This window comes from Salvia splendens, chromosome 4, assembly GCF_004379255.2.
Source record: "Salvia splendens isolate huo1 chromosome 4, SspV2, whole genome shotgun sequence".
In the NCBI taxonomy this organism is placed as follows: domain Eukaryota; kingdom Viridiplantae; phylum Streptophyta; class Magnoliopsida; order Lamiales; family Lamiaceae; genus Salvia; species Salvia splendens.
Window position 1 is genome coordinate 9,623,418 of NC_056035.1, and position 20,378 is coordinate 9,643,795.

The 20,378-nt window shown below is 39.9% G+C and overlaps 2 protein-coding genes and 1 non-coding gene across 5 annotated transcripts in view; 1 reads left to right on the top strand and 2 right to left on the bottom strand.

The window, feature by feature from the left end:
- Positions 1-20,378, top strand: part of LOC121798419 (DEAD-box ATP-dependent RNA helicase 21-like) — a 794,448-nt gene that overhangs the window by 290,937 nt on the left and 483,133 nt on the right. The gene's annotated exons all lie outside the window — the stretch shown is intronic.
- LOC121798470 (protein TIFY 9-like) lies at positions 2,056-4,342 on the bottom strand. Of its 3 annotated transcripts, XM_042197499.1 has the most exons (7): positions 4,093-4,339; positions 3,927-4,029; positions 3,765-3,852; positions 3,580-3,688; positions 3,452-3,509; positions 2,631-2,678; positions 2,056-2,435 (listed from the first exon to the last, which is right to left on the bottom strand). In XM_042197499.1, exons 1-6 carry the CDS (start codon positions 4,205-4,207, stop codon positions 2,666-2,668), a joined length of 486 nt encoding a protein of 161 aa, XP_042053433.1. In that variant the 5' UTR covers positions 4,208-4,339; the 3' UTR covers positions 2,056-2,435; positions 2,631-2,665. The 3 variants fall into 3 exon arrangements, with proteins under 3 accessions (XP_042053433.1, XP_042053431.1, XP_042053432.1); XM_042197497.1 differs by lacking the exon at positions 2,631-2,678 and having other exon boundaries at positions 4,093-4,342; XM_042197498.1 differs by having other exon boundaries at positions 2,056-2,678.
- LOC121801703 lies at positions 6,313-6,415 on the bottom strand. The gene has a single exon (XR_006050640.1). It is a non-coding gene; the product is annotated as a U6 spliceosomal RNA (small nuclear RNA).

Below are 20,378 nucleotides of genomic sequence, written 5' to 3' on the forward strand. Positions count from 1 at the left end.
TCAAATCAAAATAAAATTGTGCATGATTAAGTTAATAATTGCACCGGAAAAGCTAAATTAATTATGTCGATGTAGGACACGAAAACCACATGTCTCCAAATCTAGATGCATTAAAATTTCCACAGTAGAATTGGTCAACAATTAGGCGCTTGTTCAAAGAGTGGTTTTTCTGTCGAGAGCATTAGTGTGGGGGGCCCTAAAGCCCGCTCTATGCACCGCCACATCAGCATTTTATCCTTCTACCATTTCACATGCAGTGGGCGCCCTATAGGCCGCCCTATAGGCCGTCCTATAGGTTTCACTATTGTTTTGTCAATTAATTTAAATGTTTTCAAATATGTCAATGCAAAATAATTAAAAAAATACCACGATGAAGGTGGGGTAGGGGGTATTTATATAAATAAATTTTTCGAAATTAAAAAAAAAAACAAAAACGCGTTGCATCATACGCGCCGCCCACAGTGGGCGGATGATGCCCTATCGTCCGCGGACGATGCCCGATGCGCGCCCGAGGCATCGGGCGGCCTATCGTCCGCCCCATTGCAGATGCGCGGACGATGCCCGATGCATCGTTCGCAGACGATACGCGGACGATAGGGCATCGTCCGCCCACTGTGGGCGACGCGGACGATGCAACGCGTTTTTGTTTTTAAATTTCGAAAAATTTATTTATATAAATACCCCTACCCCACCTTCATTTGTAACCTTTCCATTCACTTTTCCACACTCAAATTACACTATAAAATGAATTCCGGTGAATACCCAAGTCCGAATAGTCCGATGTTTGGGGGTGGTGCACGTTGGTCGGGTACAGACCCTGACGAATATCGGTCGTTCGACTCCAACACGCAGTACCATCACGAATTCAGTAAAGATTCGTACGGTCTGTCTGCCATGGAGCCGTCTCCAACTCGCCCCACCGCGTCCTCCGCCGCCGCCAGAAAAAAGTTGAACCGGCACCGGGCGTACATGGTGCCACCTCCGGAAACGAATAAAGAGTACGCCCCCGGGAGGATGAACTACCAACCGGATGAAACCCTCATCTTGGCGAGGTGTTGGGTGGATATTTCGGAGGACCCGGTATTCGCGAACAACCAAAAGCAGGTTGCGTACTAGGAGCGCATCACCGAGTGCTACAATGAGGCGAAGCCGCCGAGCGCGTACAAGCGCCATAGGGAGCAGCTCCGCAAGCACTGAGATTAGGTGAAGAAGCAAGTCAACCTATTCTCGGCTGAGTACGAGAAGTGCTCGAGGGAGCAGGGAAGCGGCGAGAGCTTGCGCAATGTGCGCGATAGAGCGTTGTTGTCGTACCAGTCAATGTACGGCGACTTCAAGCATTTCAACATCTAGGCGCTCTTGAAGGACAAGCAGAAGTTCCAGGGTTGGATTCTGCCATCGGCTGTGCCAAAGAGGACGAGGACCACTGAAGCCGGTGCTTACACAAACAGCGAAAGCGACGCATATCCGGTGGACCTCAACTGGACGATGTACAAGGAGGATGAGAGTTCCGGCACACCGGTGTCTTCCCGGCGTCCCATTGGCGTCAAGGCTGCGAAGAACAAGGGGAAGGCGAAGGCGACATCCTCCTCGCAAGTCGCGGCCGCCCCCCATCGTCGATCCTGACCCCGACCCCGGCGGCACTTGCCTACGCGGAGTTGGCAGCGGCCGCCAACCGGAGGACGTTGTTGGACACGCACAACGCCCTCATGCAATGTCAGGACCCGGCCAAAGCCAAATACCTCCAGGGGATGATCGATGAGCTGCGCCGCAAGTTGGGACTTTTGTAGAGTAGTCAACATTTTTTTTCATTTCTAACTCGTGTAAAACATTTTTTTAATCAATGTATGATTTACCGTTTTTAATTAATTATGGTATTTTTTAATTATTTTGCATTGACATATTTGAAAACATTTAAATTAATTAACAAAACAATAGTGAAACTTATAGGGTACCCCACTGCAGGTAAAGGGGTAGAAGGATAAAATACTGACGTGGAGATAGATAGGGCGGGCTTTAGAGCGTCCCTTAAGGCGCCCACTGCTAATGCTCTAAGTATAGGTGGCAAATAGCATAACATATATAGCACACACTAAAGTCAATTGCAAGAAATTACTCTGCACATACAATAAATATTGTAATTTAATTGTAAAATACTAATAAAATGAAAAAAGTGGTCGTAGCATTCCTCACTATCCACGTGACTAACCAAGAAACTGCAGCCGCAGCAAAAAGCCAACCCATGAAAGTGCGACGAAACAAGGTGTTACTACTAATACCTAAAAACGTGCTTCTTGCGGATCCAACCACCTCCATTTCATCTCCTTTTTCTTAGGTAATTAGCATAAATAATTATGTTTTTTTCCCTTCCACAAATTCAAAACGTGTTACTAATACCTAAAAACGTGCTTTCTTAGTATGGCGACACCGTAATTAGCCTGCATTCAAATTCAAAACCGCGTTAATAACATTTGACCCACGTGTTTACTTACTTTACTAATAATTGACTTGGAATTTAAAATTCCAATTTTATCACATGTTCAGTGCTTCGACTTTGTCAAGTTAATCTAGAAAAATATAGAAACTCCTCCTGTGACTCAGTCTCAGACAAAGTAATAAAGATAATTGTCGACCTTGATTTTTGCACGATTATGTTATTACGTCTTCATCAATGTTCAACCCTGAAAAAATTTAAATTGAGACTTGGATTATCAAAAACAAAGAGGGAACAAGAGGACTAAACAATTGCACATTAATGAGCCAGCGGCAAGTCGGCAAGATTAAACCGCCGAATCATATGATTATAATCCCGAATTAAACGGGGCCGCGGCTAATTAACTATAAATATATGCTCTTCTCTGCCATAAAATATGGGGTGGCATATAGGTAGTTTCGTACACAATTTTGGAGAAAAATATTTATCTTAATATTTAATAATCCTATCGTCAATTAAAAATTGACACACTTTAACCGGACACTGAATGAAAAATAATGGAAAGTGAGTTTTTTAAAAAAATAATGGAAGATGGATCATACTTTTATTTACTAGTACTATAATAAAATAAATGTGTGATGTATTACCAAAAAAATAGTAAAAAAATATATAAAATCTTTAAACGAATAAAATTAACAAAATTGGACTATTAGTAGGGGACAAGGGAGTGGTAACCTTTAGATAAATGTGACTGATAAAGGGAGCATCAAAAACGAAAAATTATACTCTCTCTGTCCCGCACTACTTGCACTTATTTCCTTTCTGGGCGTCCCAAGTTATTTGCACTCTTTCCATTTTTAGTAACAATTTATACCTATAGCCGTAATTGTTGACTTTGTCTATCACTCATTCCTTAATCTCCGTGCCCAAAAGGAAAGGTACGAGTAGTACGGGACGGAGGGAGTAGTATTTAAGAAAACAATTTAATCATAATTCTGAAACGATAATTGTAATACCAACCTTTCCTTTCGCCTCTGCAGAAACCTTTGCAGAGAAATTTTCCTTGATATGGGCAAATCTGCATATATACATTCAAGTAGTAGTATTTAAACAACTGAAAATCTCTATCATTAAAATGCGAAACCAACCTCCATTGAAAGATTCCAGCAAATTTGTTTCACCATTTGAGTTGGATTCCAAGTTTTCGGGCGATTCAGAAGGAAGCATTTCATCAGCGACTTTGAGAATATCGTGTGCCTGTTCCGATCCTAAATAAGAATTAAAAAAATTTGAATTTGAAGAATCTTATCTCTGAAAAAGGAAGGACACGCACCTTGCGTGGAGAGACGTCAAATACAGAAACCATTCCATTGTAGAAAATGGTCATTGGAGCTCTATTCTCATCACCCCCACACCGCAGGCTACGTAATTTTAAAATAAAAAAATCAATTAAATGCAGGAAATCAAATAAGGAAGAAAATTCATGGTTACCTACCTAAGTTTAGGATCAAATTGAGGAGAAGGAATCGCAAAATCGCCATTCCCAATCACGCTCTTCACCACCTCTGGATTCATCTTCGTTATAACACCTTGTATATCTGCACATATACATATAGTATTTAAATATATATGAGAGAGAGAGAGAGAGAGATATTACAAACCTCGAAAACTTCTTCTACGCTGAAAAACGGGGGCAGCAGTGGGCGGTGGGAGAGCAGTAGATCCTTTATCCGCCATGGCGAAAAAGTCAAGTTCGAGAGATGAAGATTTCGCCATGGCTTTGTGTATTTCTGTGAATTGTGACGTTTGAGATAGAGATAGAGATAGAGAGAAGGTGTGAGGTAATTAGATGGTGATTCATTCAGGTAATGGCATATGATTCGATGTTTATATACACTAGTAAATGAGGGCACGGGGAAAGTGAAACATCAGTGTTGTACTTTGTGGAGCACTGATGGTACTTCTTTTATTTAATACTGATATTCTTCTGTGGTTCATGGGTTGGTATCGCCGTTTAAATTATGGGCTGATTCGTGCCCTTTTGTCATTACAATATCACCAATATACGGCACATGCCTTCATTATTATTTGGAGATATTCATTTTATTGTATTAATTACTTTCTTCGTCCATATAATAGAAATCCTATTTGATATGAACACAAACTTTAAGAAATGTAAAATATAGGATTAATAAGTTAGTGGAATCTAAGTCTTTCTTATACTCCATATATTAATTTTATAGAAGTAATAAAATGTGAGTGAAATAAATTAAAAAAATATGATGAGGTCTATTTACCATTTATGGTAAAATAAAATGTTAACTCTTATTATGTGACGGACCGGATGAAAATGCAAAATATGACTTTTATTGTAAATTAAAGGGATGATAAAAAAAATTTCCTAGAAGTATCAGGAATGTTCCCTTTCTATTAGGAAATGGAGATAGTGTGAGTTTTTCAAAGGAATAGAACATAAAAAGAAATAAGAAAAAATATAGAGTGAACTAGTACATAAATAGAACAGATATTTCACTTTTGCACAAAAATGATATCCGATCTTTGTTTTATATTGTTTTTGGTACTTCGTGACAAAAATAATTCTAGGTACCAACCATGTAATTTTTTAGCCGTGGAAGGTATTTTTGAAAATTTAAATTAAATTGTACTCCCTCCGTCCCAAGATATTAGACTCATTTCTTTTGACATATGAATTTAGGAGGTGTTGTTTAGTGGTGTAAGTGAGGTTGATAATAAAGTAGATTTTTACCATAAATAGAAATAGCTTAAGTATGTTGGGACACTCGAAAGTGTTATACAAGTCTAATATCTTGGGACGGGGGGAGTATCAAATATGTGAATTTTTTTTTTCTTTATTTGTTACTTCTTTTTTATTCTTCAGTTTCTATTTTTCTTTGTTCTATTTTCCATTTCTTCTTCCTTTTAGTGTGATATAACGAGCTCGAAATAATAGATATGTTTCGAAGCTAAAGATAGTATGAAGACGAAACCTTTTAATTTATCTTTATTTCTCCCATTACTAAGATTTTTTTGGATAAAAAGAATCAAATGTCATGACTAAGAATGATACACATAGCATGAGCATGGTGTTCTATAAATAAATGTTTAAATAATGAGATTTATTATCACAAATTTTTTCGTATAAAACCATGATTCATTATTATACTCCATGGCAAAAATGTGAAATTGTGGTACATTGGAGTATAATTTATATCTACCAATGTTTAAATAATAATTTATTTATAAAATAAATTGTGGTACATTGAACCATACTTTATTTTTATTTTAAAAAATTCAAAAATTTTGCCTACAAATTGGGCACACCGATTAAATAAAGAAGAAATGAAGAGAGAGAAATGAATTAGGGAAGTAGAGAAGAAAAAGAGACAAGTTTTTTAAAATATCATTTTAGGTCCTTTTATCATATATGTCCTCCATGGTAAAAATGTGAAAATATGTTTTTTAGGGCCTTTTGGAGCGAAAATTATCACCAAGCATAAAAAATGTGATTTTTAAATACCGGAAAATGGAAAATCATATACTAGGGTGGCGTTCGGTTGTCATGACTAATATCATGAGACTATCCATCTAGGATTAAGTTGTGGGATTATTTTAGTTGGAGGGGGAGGCTATGACTAATTATCATGAGACTATCCCTCTAGGATTAAATTGAAGGGTTCAATCTTATGAACCAAACATGATACATATTTAATCATGAGATTTAATCTTGTCAACTGAACACCCCCTAGGAGTACTATTTATTAGAATTAACTTCTGAAAAATGCGCACCGTTGTGTAAACCTTATTTTTCGAACTGTATGACAAATTGGCCACATCACAATTGTTCTTTACTTTTTTTTAAAAAAAAATTGTACCATTTCTCGATTTATGCGTGTCATTTTTGCGCAGCGGCCATGCTAATCTTCTTTGTATCGTTCCAATTTTATCGGATGTCCCCGAAGGGACAATTGTTCTTTACTTTATTGAACAAAAGTGCTCAACATCTTCTGCATTATATACTTATGAGTTCTGTCTTATCTTATGGTATCAGAAAGTTTTTTATTCGTTTTACAATCTAGATAGATAAAGCAGGAGAGGAGTAGTTAGGCCATCCACAACGCTGTTCCTATACCGTTCCTAAACCGTTCCTTAAACTATTATTTGCGGGCCCCACTGTACTTTTTTACTCCATTCCTTAACTAAGGAACGGAACCTGCAACCCTCCGTTTCTTATCTGTTCCTTAACCGTTTCTTAAATTACTATTCATTCAATTTCATTTCTTATTTTTATTTCCAACCCAATTCAATTAAAACAAACACACTTTATTAAATAAAATAAACTTACAACATAAAATTCGTAAAAAAAACATAATTTAATAATTTTCTAAAAAATAAAAGTACACAATTTTAATAATTTCATCCGCCAAAGTTTGCCCAAATGTGCTCAATTAGATCCTGTTGGAGTTGGGTGTGGGCGCTAGAGTCGCGTGTCCTTGCACGAATAGATAATCGTTCTTGTATAGACGGATGCGCTCCACTTCGAGGCGGACTACTTGCGGTTGAGCTTCCGGGGGATTCAGGGTCGAATCAATTTCCCGCCTCGGGTCCTTTGTCTTGGACAATCATGTTGTGCAAGATTACGTACGGGAGCGTCGTTGGGGCGGCTTCTTCCGCCTCCCGTCGTCGATCTTCTTCAAGTGATTGTTCCAATATTTGACGCATTTGTTCAAAAGGATCCATTAGTTTGATTAAATTTGGGAGAAGAAAAACAGAGTTGATTTGAGATGAAAATTGAGGTGGAAATAGATGTGTGTTTGTGAGTGAAATGAGTATGAAATAGGAGTATTTATAGAGTAAATAAATTAAAAATAAATAAATAATAAAAAAAAAATGGATACAAAAAAACGGTAACAGTAGCGTTGCAATTTTTTTTTTATTATTAAATTCAAATTTTTTTTAAAAAAATGAATTATTGCGTCACCGTGGCGAAACCCACTCGCGGGGCAGCGAGTGAGCGTCACGCGTCGAATGAGAGCCTGCCACGTCACCTCAGCGCGTGGCGGAACGTGTCGTGTCGCGTGCCGCGGCAACGACACCCGGAACGGCATCGGCACGGAGTGGCAACCAAACGGCGGCTGCAACGCGTGCCGCCGCGGAACCGTTCCTCCGGAACGGCATAGGCACCGCAACGGCACAGCATTGCGGGTGCTCTTAAGTATTGTGGTTTTCACGCTTAAGTCAGTACTACTATATACGTAATATTGATCGTTCATTATTAACTATATTCTCCCTCCGTTTACAAAAATCTTGTCACCAATTTACCCTACATATATTTTAAGAAATAACACTCTCTTCCACAGTAGTAAAATCATTTTTTATTACTCCATCCGTCCCCGAATAAGAGTCACTAATTTCCATTTTGGGTCGTCCCCTATTAAGAGTCAGTCTTCATTTTTACCATAAATGATAGTAGGCCTCACATTCCACTAACTCACTCTACTCACATTTTATTATAAAACTAATATAAAAATATGGGTCCCACATTCCACTAACTTTTTCAACCAACTTTTCTCTACATTTCTTAAAACTCGTGTCCGGTCAAAGAGCGACTCCTATTAGGGGACGGAGGGAGTATTTTGGAATGATCTATCATAATAGAGTAATTTTCCTATTTAGTAAAAAAGTAACATTTTCTCTCTTTTACTTTATTCTCTATTACCTACTTTATTCTGTTCACTTAATATATTTTATATAGTATCTCTTTCTTAATTCTTAGAGCATCCCCATCACCACTCTCCGGGGCGGACGGCGTCCGTGCCAGCGGCGCGACACAGCCCAGTCCGCTGCTGTGATCGTGCCAACGGCACGACCCTGCTCGATAATAAGAGCACGTCCGTGCTGCTTAGCATGGCGATGTGGCAGCGTGCAATTGGCCAACGGAAATGCCGTTTTAATTTCATTTTTTTAAAAAAATTGAAAATAATACCAAAATTTTTATTAAAAAAATCGGATTTCCAAGAAATATAACCGTTTAGAGCATCCGCAGCGGTGCTCGCTGCGGAAGACGGCGTCCGTCCGTGCCGCTGGCACGGCACGCCCCTGTCCGCTGCTGTGCTCTTGCCAACGACACGGCTCTGCTCGATACATAGAGCACGTTCGTGCCGCTGAGCAGGGCGACGTGACGCGTTTCTATTGGCCGTTGGCATTTTTTTTCTTCTTTTTTTTAAATCGAAAATAATACCAAAATTTTAAAAAATATATATTTTCGGATGCCCAAAAATATAGCCGTTTTATTACTGTTTTTTTGAATTTTTTTTTAAAAATTTAATCCCAAAATCACCTAAAAATATACACATTCATCATCCATTTGGGCGAAATTCAGCCACGAGTAGTGGGTTTTTTTAATTTATAAATTTAATTATGTAATTTTTAATTTTTAGGATTTAAATTATGTAATTTTTAATTTTTAATTTTTAATACTTTAATTATGAAAATTTTAATTTTTTTTGTAATTTGTAATAGTATTCCGGGTATTTTTAATGCATTTTAATATTGTGGAGATGTTTTTATTTAAATTGAATAATAGAATGGTGGGACACTTGAGCATGTCCTTGTAGAAGAGCATGGATGTGGGTGTTGTGCTCTTGGGGAAGAGCAGGGAGTAAAAAATTAATAAAAGTGGGTCCGGGCCCACATCCGTCCTCTTGCCAAAGAGCACAGATGTGGATGCCCTTATTACCCGTTTTTTGAAATTTTTATGAATTTAATTATTTAATTTTTAGGACTTTAATTATGTAATTTTTAATTTTTAGGATTTGAACTATGTAATTTTTAATTTTTTAGTAATTTGTTATAGTATTCCAGGTATTTTTAATGCATTCTAATATTGTGGAAATGTTTTTATTTAAATTTAATAATAGAATGGTGGGACCCTTGAGCATGTCCTTGCGGAAGAGCATGTATGTGGGTATTGTGCTCTTGGGGAAGAGCATGGAGTAAAAAACGAATAAAAGTGGGTCTGGGCCCACTTCCATGAGAGCATGGATGAGGATGCTCTTAATCTCCATGCCAAAAAGAAATAACTCTACTACCGCAGAACAGATGGAGTTATAAGCACTAGAAAATTAGTTGAAAAAGATAATAGGATGTAAGTCCTACTTTTATATAAGTACTTGATGAGGTCCATGAAATTTGCGTTTTGCACGTCAATAGTCCATGAACTTTAAAAATATTGTGGGTAATCCGTAATCTCATTCATGATCTTTTTTCAGTATTCATCATATTTTTCAACCGAAAATTGCCCCCAAGGCATGGAGGACAATTTTTGTCCATTCATAAAATTGGAGTATCTGCTACTAGGTAGTACTCCCTCCATCCCACTATAAGCGATACGTTTATTTTTTGTCGTTGCTTTGCGAAAATGATAATAAATAGTTAAAGTTGAGAGAAAGTAAAGTAAAAGAGAGAATAATATAGAAGATAGTCTTATCTACATTATTCTCTTACCTACTTTACTTTCTCTAACTCTAAATATTTATTACTATCATTTAACAACGGCCAAATAGAAACATCTCACTTATATTGGGACGGATGAAGTATGATATTTTCTCTATTATAGTATTGAATAATGATATTTACATATAGTTTGGGTACCTCCAAATCTGCAATGACAAATGAGATTACACCTTAGCGTGCAAAACGCAAAGTTCATATATAAATTATTTACGTAGTTCACTCTATAATTAAATGTGAGTGATAATGAATTAGTGAAATGTGATATCCACTATAAAAATAGTAAAAGTGAAAAAGTGATAAATTTTGGAGGATAAATAAAAATAGAAATAACTGACTAATAAAAATATAAATAAGTGACAAATTTTTAAGCGTGAGTTTTTTTGAAACAAAAACATGACATCTTTGTAGAGAGTCCAGTGATGATCAATTTATAGTTATGATTAGTACACTGGATTAATGTAACTTGACAAAAGCCAAGTTGATATATGTCATAGTAGGTCATTCAAGAAAAGTTTTTATCTTACAAAAATATGATAAGCTTGATATATGTCCACATTAGGTTATTTGAAAAAAGTTTTATCACACGTAAACCTGGACAATTAAATTTGTTCCAGTACAATAAATAAAATTTTGAACTATACTACTCTTAATAGGCGGTGTTCCGGTTTATAAAATAAAATAATAGTTATAACTAATTATCACATAATTATACATCTAGAATTGAGTTGTCAGATTGAATCTCATGAACCAACCACACTACATATTTTGCCAACTGAACACACTCATAGTATAATAAATTAATATGCAACAAATTTTTCTGATTAAATACAAAAATAATTAATCATTAAAGAGCAAAATATTATTCCTGCATCTCGTTTACACCACTTGGTGGTTTACTCCACTTTGAATACACTTTTTGAGTATGTATAAATATGGTGGCTTACTCATCGCTTTAAAGTGAAACCTACACCGTATATACAAACAATGCAATTCAATGGACATCAAAGCCACCAATTCCAAAAGAAATAGCAAAAATATAGGTATATAAAAACTTGTCTATTCTAAATGTGAATTTTAATTAAATTTGTATGTAGAGTATTTTATCATTTTGGTTCCGTCATGTCACATTGTCAGGTCCGATTAAGGCATATTATTTATATTCGTTTTTGAAATAGATGGAACTAGTTTTCCATATTATTGAAACTTTAAAAAACATTAATTGGGCACAGTACATCTATATATGGATCTGCAATAATCCTACTTTAGTGAACTGGAAAGCAGTTGGCTCTTTTATTAAGAATGCCACCCAATTTGCACGCAAATAACATTTCCCTTCATCATTATAGTAGTTGTATTAATGAAAGGAGGCAGAGCCGAGCTGTCCCCTTCAATCTTCATATTTTATTTTTGATAAGACATTTCTCCTGTAAAATTTAAATTTGTACTACTAGGAGTTGTATAGTAGTACTAGGACTATTAAATAGTATGAAATTATTAGGACCATTTAAAATAAAAACATCATTTATATTTTATTATTAGGAGGTACACTTCAACTTTAATATGTCGATTTTCTATATTAAAAAAATGTCTGTCCATCCATCAAAATAGCTAATCCCACAACCCATAATAAATTACACATGTTGAGAAATCAAAATAATTAATGCTGCTAAAGTTTTGATAATTATGCATGTGCATGATAGTATCTACAAGTGTACAGTATTTCTTAATGATGGTAATCGAGAGGTGTAGATAGGCTATGCATAGTAGAACAACGAATGAAGTATTTGGGAGAAGAAGGGTTTGTATTATTTCTTATGTTTTGTTAATTATAATCGGTCCTAGCCTTCATATAGGGAGTAATCTATTTTTGTACAAGGTATCAATATCAATTGAGTATTAATTTCTCTACATAATGACTCCCAAATTGGTCTCCTTGATTTGCCTCCTTAATGACTCCCGATTTGCCTCCTTTGATTTAGGTAAGTTTGGCACTCCCCCTCAAGTTGAGCAATGGTATCTCCAATGCTTAACTTGAACAATATTTCTTCGAAGATCTTGGGATGAACTGCTTTGGTTAAGATATCCGCCAATTGTTCTTCTGATCGGACAAAAGGGAATTCAATAATACCTCCTTCCAATTTTTCTTTGATGAAGTGTCGGTCAACTTCCACATGTTTTGTTCTGTCGTGCTGCACTGGATTCTCTGAGATGCTAATAGCGGCTTTGTTGTCACAGAATAACTGACTTTTTTCGGGTTGGTGGACACCCAATTTCCGTGAGTAACCTCCTAAGCCATAGGATTTCCATGAGTCCACTCTTCATTCCTCGGAACTCAGCTTCGGCACTTGACAGGGCGACGACCTTTTGTTTCTTGCTCCTCCAAGTAACCAAGTTTCCTCCAATGAACGTAAAGTACCCTCCTGTTGACTTCCTATCCACTGGATTGCTTGCCCAGTCAGCGTCTGTGTATCCATCAACTTCCAGATCATCTCTCTTTGCTAGGAAGATTCCATAGCCGACAGTGCCTTTCAAGTACCGTACGATCCTCAACGCGGCATCCATGTGGTTAGTTTGAGGATCGTACGATCCTCAACGCGTTGTAAGCCAGTTCATGCACCAACCTCAAACTAACCACATGGATGCCGCGTTGAGGATCGTACGGTACTTGAAAGGCACTGTCGGCAATGGAATCTTCCTAGCAAATAGAGATGATCTGGAAGTTGATGGATACACAGACGCTGACTGGGCAAGCAATCCAGTGGATAGGAAGTCAACAGGAGGGTACTTTACGTTCATTGGAGGAAACTTCGGCACTTGACAGGGCGATGACCTTTTGTTTCTTGCTCCTCCAAGTAACCAAGTTTCCTCCAATGAACGTAAAGTACCCTCCTGTTGACTTCCTATCCACTGGATTGCTTGCCCAGTCAGCGTCTGTGTATCCATCAACTTCCAGATCATCTCTCTTTGCTAGGAAGATTCCATAGCCGACAGTGCCTTTCAAGTACCGTACGATCCTCAACGCGGCATCCATGTGGTTAGTTTGAGGTTGGTGCATGAACTAGCTTACAACGCCCACGACATATGCAATGTCAGGCCTCGTATGTGAGAGGTATATGAGTTTCCCGACTAGGCGTTGATATCTTTCTTTGTCTGCTAGCTCCGCTCCCTCTTCTATTTTAAGGCCATGGTTTTGAATCATTGGAGTGTCTGTGGGTTTGCAGTCGAGGAGACCTGTCTCTGCCAACAGATCTAAGACATACCTCTTATGTCTTAGAAATATTCCGTGTCGAGATCGAACACTTCTATCCCCAAAAAATACTTTAGTGCGCCTAGGTCCTTCATCTCAAATTCTCTGAACAGATTTTCCTTCAACCTCTGGATTTCCTCAACATCATCTCCGGTGATAATCATGTCATCAACATAGATAATCAGACAAGTTACCTGGTTGCCCCTCCTTTTTGTGAAGAGTGTGTGGTCGGACTGGCTTTGTTGGAATCCATGCTTGATCATAGCCTGGCAGAATCTTCCGAACCAGATTCGCGGAGACTGAGAGTTTTTCGTAGTCGGCACACTTCTCCTCCTCCAAATTGTTCGGAGAAACCGGGTGGGACCTCCATGTATACTTCTGTATTTTGCGTAGTTCTCCATGAAGGAAAGCATTGGTCACGTCAAACTGATGTAGTGCCCAGTCTTTGCATGCTGCTACAGACAGTAGTGTCCGTACTGTTTCCATTTATGCAACTGGGGAGAACGTTTCTTCATAATCCACTCCATATACTTGGGTGTATCCTTTTGCGACGAGTCTTGCCTTGTACCTCTCGATTGAACCATCTGCTCTTCATTTTATGGTGAATATCCACCGACATCCGACATGTTTCTTTCCTTTTGGTAGCTTACATTTCTCCCACGTACCATTCTTCACTAGGGCATCTATTTCCTTCTTCATGGCTTCTCTCCAGTGCTTATGTTTATTTGCCTCTTCAAAGGATTGTGGGATGTCTTCTTCCTCATATAGGGCAGTCTCGAAGGCTTTGGCCATTTCTGATAGATGACTGTGTGCAATATTGGACACTGCATATTTTGCCTTTTTTCCTCTCCAATCTGGTGAGTATCGGCGTGGAGGGACTCCTCTTGTTTGCCTTGGTGGGAGTTCGTATGTACTCCTTCCACTTACTCCACTTTCCTCATTCGAGTCCCTATCAAGATTAGTACATTCTGAGGATGTATTATCAATATCTGAACTGCTTACCTCAGGTATCGAAGTCGGTTCTGATTGTTGGTCATTGACACTTTGTTCGTCGTTCTGTATTACGGGATGTGACGGCCCGGTGGTGTTGCTAGCGTCCTCAGGTGGACCAACGTCTGTGACAGGACTTGGCTTTGACTCCCCCCCCTGTCTGATGTTCCCCCATTTGTGGTTTTCCCCCTAAATGGTTGTTTCCAATGTCTGGTAGCCAATCTAGGAGGCTATTGTTTGGACTATCGTCTAAAGTATGTATCTCCCCCTGACTACGGGATTGGCTATAAAAATACTCGCCTTCCACAAAATCACAATTCATGGTAGTGTGGATTTTTCGGGTTTTTGGATCATAGCACCGGTATCCTTTTTGATTTTTTCCATAGCCAATGAAGACACACTTTAGGGCGCAAGGGTCTAATTTGGTGCGTTCGTGTTTAGGAATGTGAACAAAGACTGAGCAGCCGAACACTCTAGGTTCTAAAGACAGTGATGATGGGATTTCGAAATGCTGAGAGAAGGTGTCCAAGGGAGTTTTAAAGCCAAGTATGCCAGTGGGAAGACAGTTCATGAGGTAAACTGCGGTAGCTGTAGCTTCTGGTCAAAAAAAATTTGGTACCTTAGATTCAATTAACAAAGCTCGTGTAATTTCGAGAATATAGCGGTTTTTCCGTTCGGTGACCCCATTTTGTTCCGGATTGTATGCACACGAGGTTTGGTGGATTAGTCCCTTTTGCCTAAAAAATTCTTGCAATTTATTATTGACATATTCCCCCCATTGTCTGATCTAAGGATCTGGATAGTGTGGTTATATTGGGTTTGAATGAGGTTATAGAAATCTACGAACCTATCACCCACTTCATGTTTATTTTTCAAAAAATAGATCCATGTCATGCGGGAGTAGTCATCAATAAATATTAAGAAATATCGAAAACCTTGGCTCCCACTAATGGGAGCAGGACCCCAAACATCAGAATGAACTAAAGCAAAAGGAGTTTTAACTCTTGTATTGTTCAACTTAAAAGAATGTCTATGGTTCTTGGCCAAAACACAAGTATCACAATGAAAAGAGTTCAAAGATCTAGCTAATTCAGAAAATAAAAGTCGAAAGTAGCCTAAGGATGGGTGCCCTAACCGACGATGCCAAAGCCAAGCCTGTCTGTCTGTCGGTCCTGGAGTTAGCATCATGGCAGCACTCTGTTGGGCTATCTCGTCCACATAATACAGTCCGCTTCGCTCAGTGCCACGCCCAACTATCGTCCCCGTCTTGATATCATGTAACATGCAAAATTTAGGCTGCATTAGTAATTTACAGTTCAACTCTTTAGTCACATGACTAATTGATAACAACTTATGAGATAAGGATGGAACGAAAAGGCAATTAGAGAGGCATAGAGTGGGCGAGATGTTAATCGTGTCAGCCCCCATCACGCGTGCTAGGTCCCCACTGGCGGTTTGGACATAGGTTTTTTTGAGGTGGAAATGGATACAAAGTCTGAGGCTTTGAAGGAAATTGTATCTGTCGCACCACAGTAAAAAATCTAATGTGGGTCTTTTGGACAGGAAGTGGAGGTCGAGGAGCAGGCTAATGCGTCAAAGGAGTTCCGACACGGTATGCTAGGTTGATATTGGGTAGGAGATAAAGGTTGGGGGCTAATTTGTAAGGTTTTGGCAACTAAGGGGTCAGAGTGAGATTTATACGAAGTTTGGGGTGTGTTTTTAGATGTAAAAGTATGATGGGGGTCAATGTGGGATTTTTTAAATTTTCGGGGAGAATTTTTGGATAATGTTTCAGGGTGGGGGTCCGATTGACATAAGTGGGAAGTGTGGGATGGGTGTGTTATTTTGAGAAGGGATTTTGTGATTTCCCCCAAATCGGGAGGTCGAACCCTAGCCGCCTTGCGATTTTGAACCCTAGCCCTGGCATCGGCTCTCCCCCCGCCGTCACCGCCGGTGGGGTCTTCAATGTGTGAGGAATTACCTTTCGACCAAGTCCGTGCTACCGCGACCGACGCGTTTATCGGGTTTGCGTCTGTTCGCGTCTCGCCTCCGCCTGGGTTGACTCCACCGCCGCTGCTTCCGCTGCCGCCCGCCGATTTTTCGGTGAAGGTGGCGCGTTCGAGGCCAACCGCTGCTGAAGCTCTCCCGCCTCCTCTACCTCTGCCACCACGGGCGGAATTTTGGGCTTGTCTGGCTCGTTTTATTTCGTCCCACCACTCCGTGAATCCGTGGAGGTGAAAGCATGTATCTCTGGTGTGTTTCTTCCCTCCACAATGACTGCATATTAGTTTACTTTTGTCTTCGTCTTTGTGGTGGTTGGGATGCTTCGGCTGTGTGTTGAATTGTGGTGTGGAGGTTCGGCTTTGGTCGTACATTGCGAGACCGACTCCGATTTCGGAGTCTGGGGTGAGGAGTTTCTCGTTTACGGATTCCCGTCTCACTAGGCCGTATGCCTTCCTTGCTGATGGGATTGGATCCATGTTGAGTATATCTCTCTTGACTTTGCTGTATTTGGTATCATCCAGTGCCCAGATAAACTGGTATAACCGATGCCTCTGTATGTAATGGTTGTACTTCTCGATGCTCTCTGGTGTGTCCATTGGAATAGGGTCTCTGGTGTCGATGGATATCCAGAGATCCTGGAGTTTTTGCCAGAGATTTTCCAGGGTTAAATCCCCTTGTTTGATGGTGTATGCTTGTCTGTGCAGGTTGGATATCTGAAACTGATCGGCACCACTCCCGTACGTAGTGGCAAGACTGTCCCATAAGTCAAATGCCGTTTCGTATTGGGAGACCTCGTTTATGAGGCTGGCGTCGATGTTGCTTATAATCCAGTTGAAGCAACAATCGTCCCGCTGTTGCCATCGACTGTAGTTTGGATCCGTCGGGGAGGGAGAGTCTGTAACTCCGTCTATGTGAGAGGACAGACCCTTCCCCCGAATTCCTCTTCTCATTAACTTCACCCATAGGGGGTAGTTATCCCCATTGAGTTTTTCTGCCAGACGAACTTCGCCTAGAGATTCAATTGATGAAGCCTGGGGTTGTTGGCTTTTCTGAGACAGGCTAAGTCTCATGAATTCAGCGAATTGCTCGGCTGAAAGAGTTATTGGTTGGTTGGTTTTTTGTGGGTTATCGGAATCTGACATTGTGTTTGGATGTGTTTTGCAGGTATCAAAAGGTCGGGGAAGGTATTTGAGACGGTGATGAAATTTTTCTGAGTTTCACTCCCGCATATACCTGCTCTGATACCATCTTAACGATGGTAATCGAGAGGTGTAGATAGGCTATGCATAGTAGAACAGCGAATGAAGTATTTGGGAGAAGAATGGTTTGTATTATTTCTTATGTTTTGTTAATTACAATCGGTCCTAGCCTTCATATATGGAGTAATCTATTTTTGTACAAGGTATCAATATCAATTGAGTATCAATTTCTCTACATAATGACTCCCAAATTGGTCTCCTTGATTTCCCTCCTTAATGACTCACGATTTGCCTCCTTTGATTTAGGTAAGTTTGACAGTATTATCTTTAAATCCTACAATCCAATATACGAGAAGATATAACTTATAATTAGAAGGACGACGGAAAGAAATGAAATAAATAAAGTGTGGTGAAGCAAACCATAGCCCACATCGGAGAATGAACAAGAGTTGCAAGCATATAAATGGACTACCCCAACTCCATTAATATGAGGCCTTTTGGGGAGTACCCCAAGAGCAAAACCGTGAGGGCTTTGCCCAAAGCGGACAATATCATACTAATGTGGAGTTCGGGTGTGCACCACCGGGTCCCAACAGTGGTATCAGAGCCCTGGTTCAGGGGCTGGGCCTGTGTGGCTCGGGGTTCGGTGGGTTGCGCTTGCAAGTTCTCCGATGTCTCTCCGTGAGCTCGACCAAGACTTGTGGTGACCTGTAACATGGGGGCACAGACATGTGGTCTTGGTCTGGTGGTCTTGGTTTGAGGGTGGTCTTGGTTTGAGGGGAGGATTGTGGTGAAGCAAACCATATCCCACATCGGAGAATGAACAAGAGTTGCAAGCATATAAATGGACTACCCCGACTACCCCAACTCCATTAGTATGAGGCCTTTTGGGGAGTACCCCAAGAGCAAAACCGTGAGGGCTTTTGCCCAAAGCGGACAATATCATACTAATGTGGAGTTCGGGTGTGCACCACCGATACCCAACAGTGGTATCAGAGCAAACCCCCACTCGAGGGAGGGTTCCACTTGCCCACCTCCTTTAGCGACTCGGCGTGCCGGAATAGTCCCCCCGTGGCTCTGATACCACTGTAGGGATCAGACTATCCGGATTCACTATTTACCGAGACCTCTTTGGTCTTGTTTACAAGATGGCTCAGTCAAACCACCAACCAAGCGACTGATTTAATACAAGGACACTAGCTATTACAATCAATGAGCTAATGAACTTAAACACTGCCTTCACGAACCAGAATCCTCAAGATTCACCGAGAACCCTGCACAACTAGAAACCCTAGTTAGTAAAATAAGAAAGATCCTTTCGGATCTACACAAACCAAGCAGTAATAAGCAATATAACAAAGGAATCGCATAGATCTATAAGCAATGGCTCAGCCACCCGCCAATAGTACAGATCTATTCACCAAAACAACAATCCAAGGGAGCAACGTTGAGTTCAACCGTGAAACTCTTCACAAACCATAGGTTGCAACCCCAAACCACTCCACTGCCCCGGATCTAGCCGATCTCAAAGCTCACAACCACAGAAACCTCTCCACAAGAAACCCTAACTTCTCTGGAACCCCTGCAACCGAAGTAGTTGCTAATCTCAAACCCACACACTCGTTTAATCACACAAATATCAGTGATAAACCACAGTGGAACAACCAGAGAAACATCAGAGAAGGAAAACTCAAGGGAAACTCAAGAACTCGAGAGAGAAGTGTGAGAAATCAGAGAGTAGAGAGTGAAGTGAGGCGGTGAGTGGAGAGAGGGGGGTATATCAAACCGGGAATGGGCTAGGGCAAAAAACTAGCCCAACTTACCTGATGGGCCAGATTAATTCCAGGCCCAACAATAATAGTCCACCAACTTAACAGCCCAAACAATCAACATACTCCACCTTGGACATTATTTTTGGGAAACCAATTGCACTATTAGCTAAGGTTTTAATCATCATAGCCTACAAGGCAGTTCCCACAGCACCAAAGAACAAAGTTCAATTGCATAGGGAAGCAACCAGGTTTGCCTACAAGACTCCTGAGGGGCTGACACCCATTAGTCTTGAGGACTTAGTGCCTCCAGCCACCAGCTACCCTTACCACAGTAAGCTTAGAGGCTGAGGTCTTTAACCCCCGGGACATGCAGCTATCCTAGGTCAAAATGCAGATATTTAATGCAGAAAAGAAGTTTTTCAAGTGGTAAGCATTTATTTCCCATGTCAGCTGGGTTCTTATCAGTGTGTACTTTTAAAAGAGAAACCTCATTCTTTTCTACAATATCTCTGATGTAATGAAACCTTACATCAATGTGCTTAGTCCTATCATGGAAGACTGGATTTTTACACAGTTGAATGGCAGATTGAGAATCTGAAAACAAAACAGGAGGAGTTTTCACAAAATTGAGTTCAGAGAGCACTCCCTTTAACCATACAGCCTCCTTCATTGCCTCTGTAATGGCAATGTATTCAGATTCAGTGGTAGAGAGAGCTACAATATGTTGCAGCTGTGATTTCCAACTTATGCAGGACCTGCAAACAGTAAAGACATAGGAGGTGGTGGACTTCCTCTTGTCTCTATCATTAGCATAGTTAGAATCAACATAACCAGTCAGTTTTACACCATCTTCACATCTGGAATAGCACAATCCATACTTAGAAGTATGTTTCAGATATCTTAACAACCACTTCAAGGCTTCCCAATGAACAGGACCAGGATTTGACATGTATCTACTCAAACAAGACACAGCATAGGCAATATCAGGCCTAGTACTAACCATCAAATACATCACAGATCCAATAGCATTAGCATAGGGAACCTTTTTCATGGCATTGATATCATAATCAGATTTGGGGCACAAGTCTTTACTCAACATGAAATGAGCAGCTAAGGGAACAGATGTAGGCTTAGCATGAAACATGTTAAACTTCTTCAGAATTTTGAGCACATAGGGTTCTTGATGCAAAACAAGTACACAC

What these genes read in the sequence shown, in the direction of transcription:
- LOC121798470 (XM_042197497.1), bottom strand. Translation starts at nt 4,207, where the DNA reads ATGGCGAAATCTTCATCTCTCGAACTTGACTTTTTCGCCATGGCGGAT. An exon ending in GCTGGAATCTTTCAATGGAG is followed by an intron (nt 3,510 to 3,579) that starts GTTGGTTTCGCA and finishes GTATATATGCAG; the next exon opens with ATTTGCCCATATCAAGGAAA. An exon ending in CTGCAGAGGCGAAAGGAAAG is followed by an intron (nt 2,436 to 3,451) that starts GTTGGTATTACA and finishes ATTTGAATGCAG; the next exon opens with GCTAATTACGGTGTCGCCAT.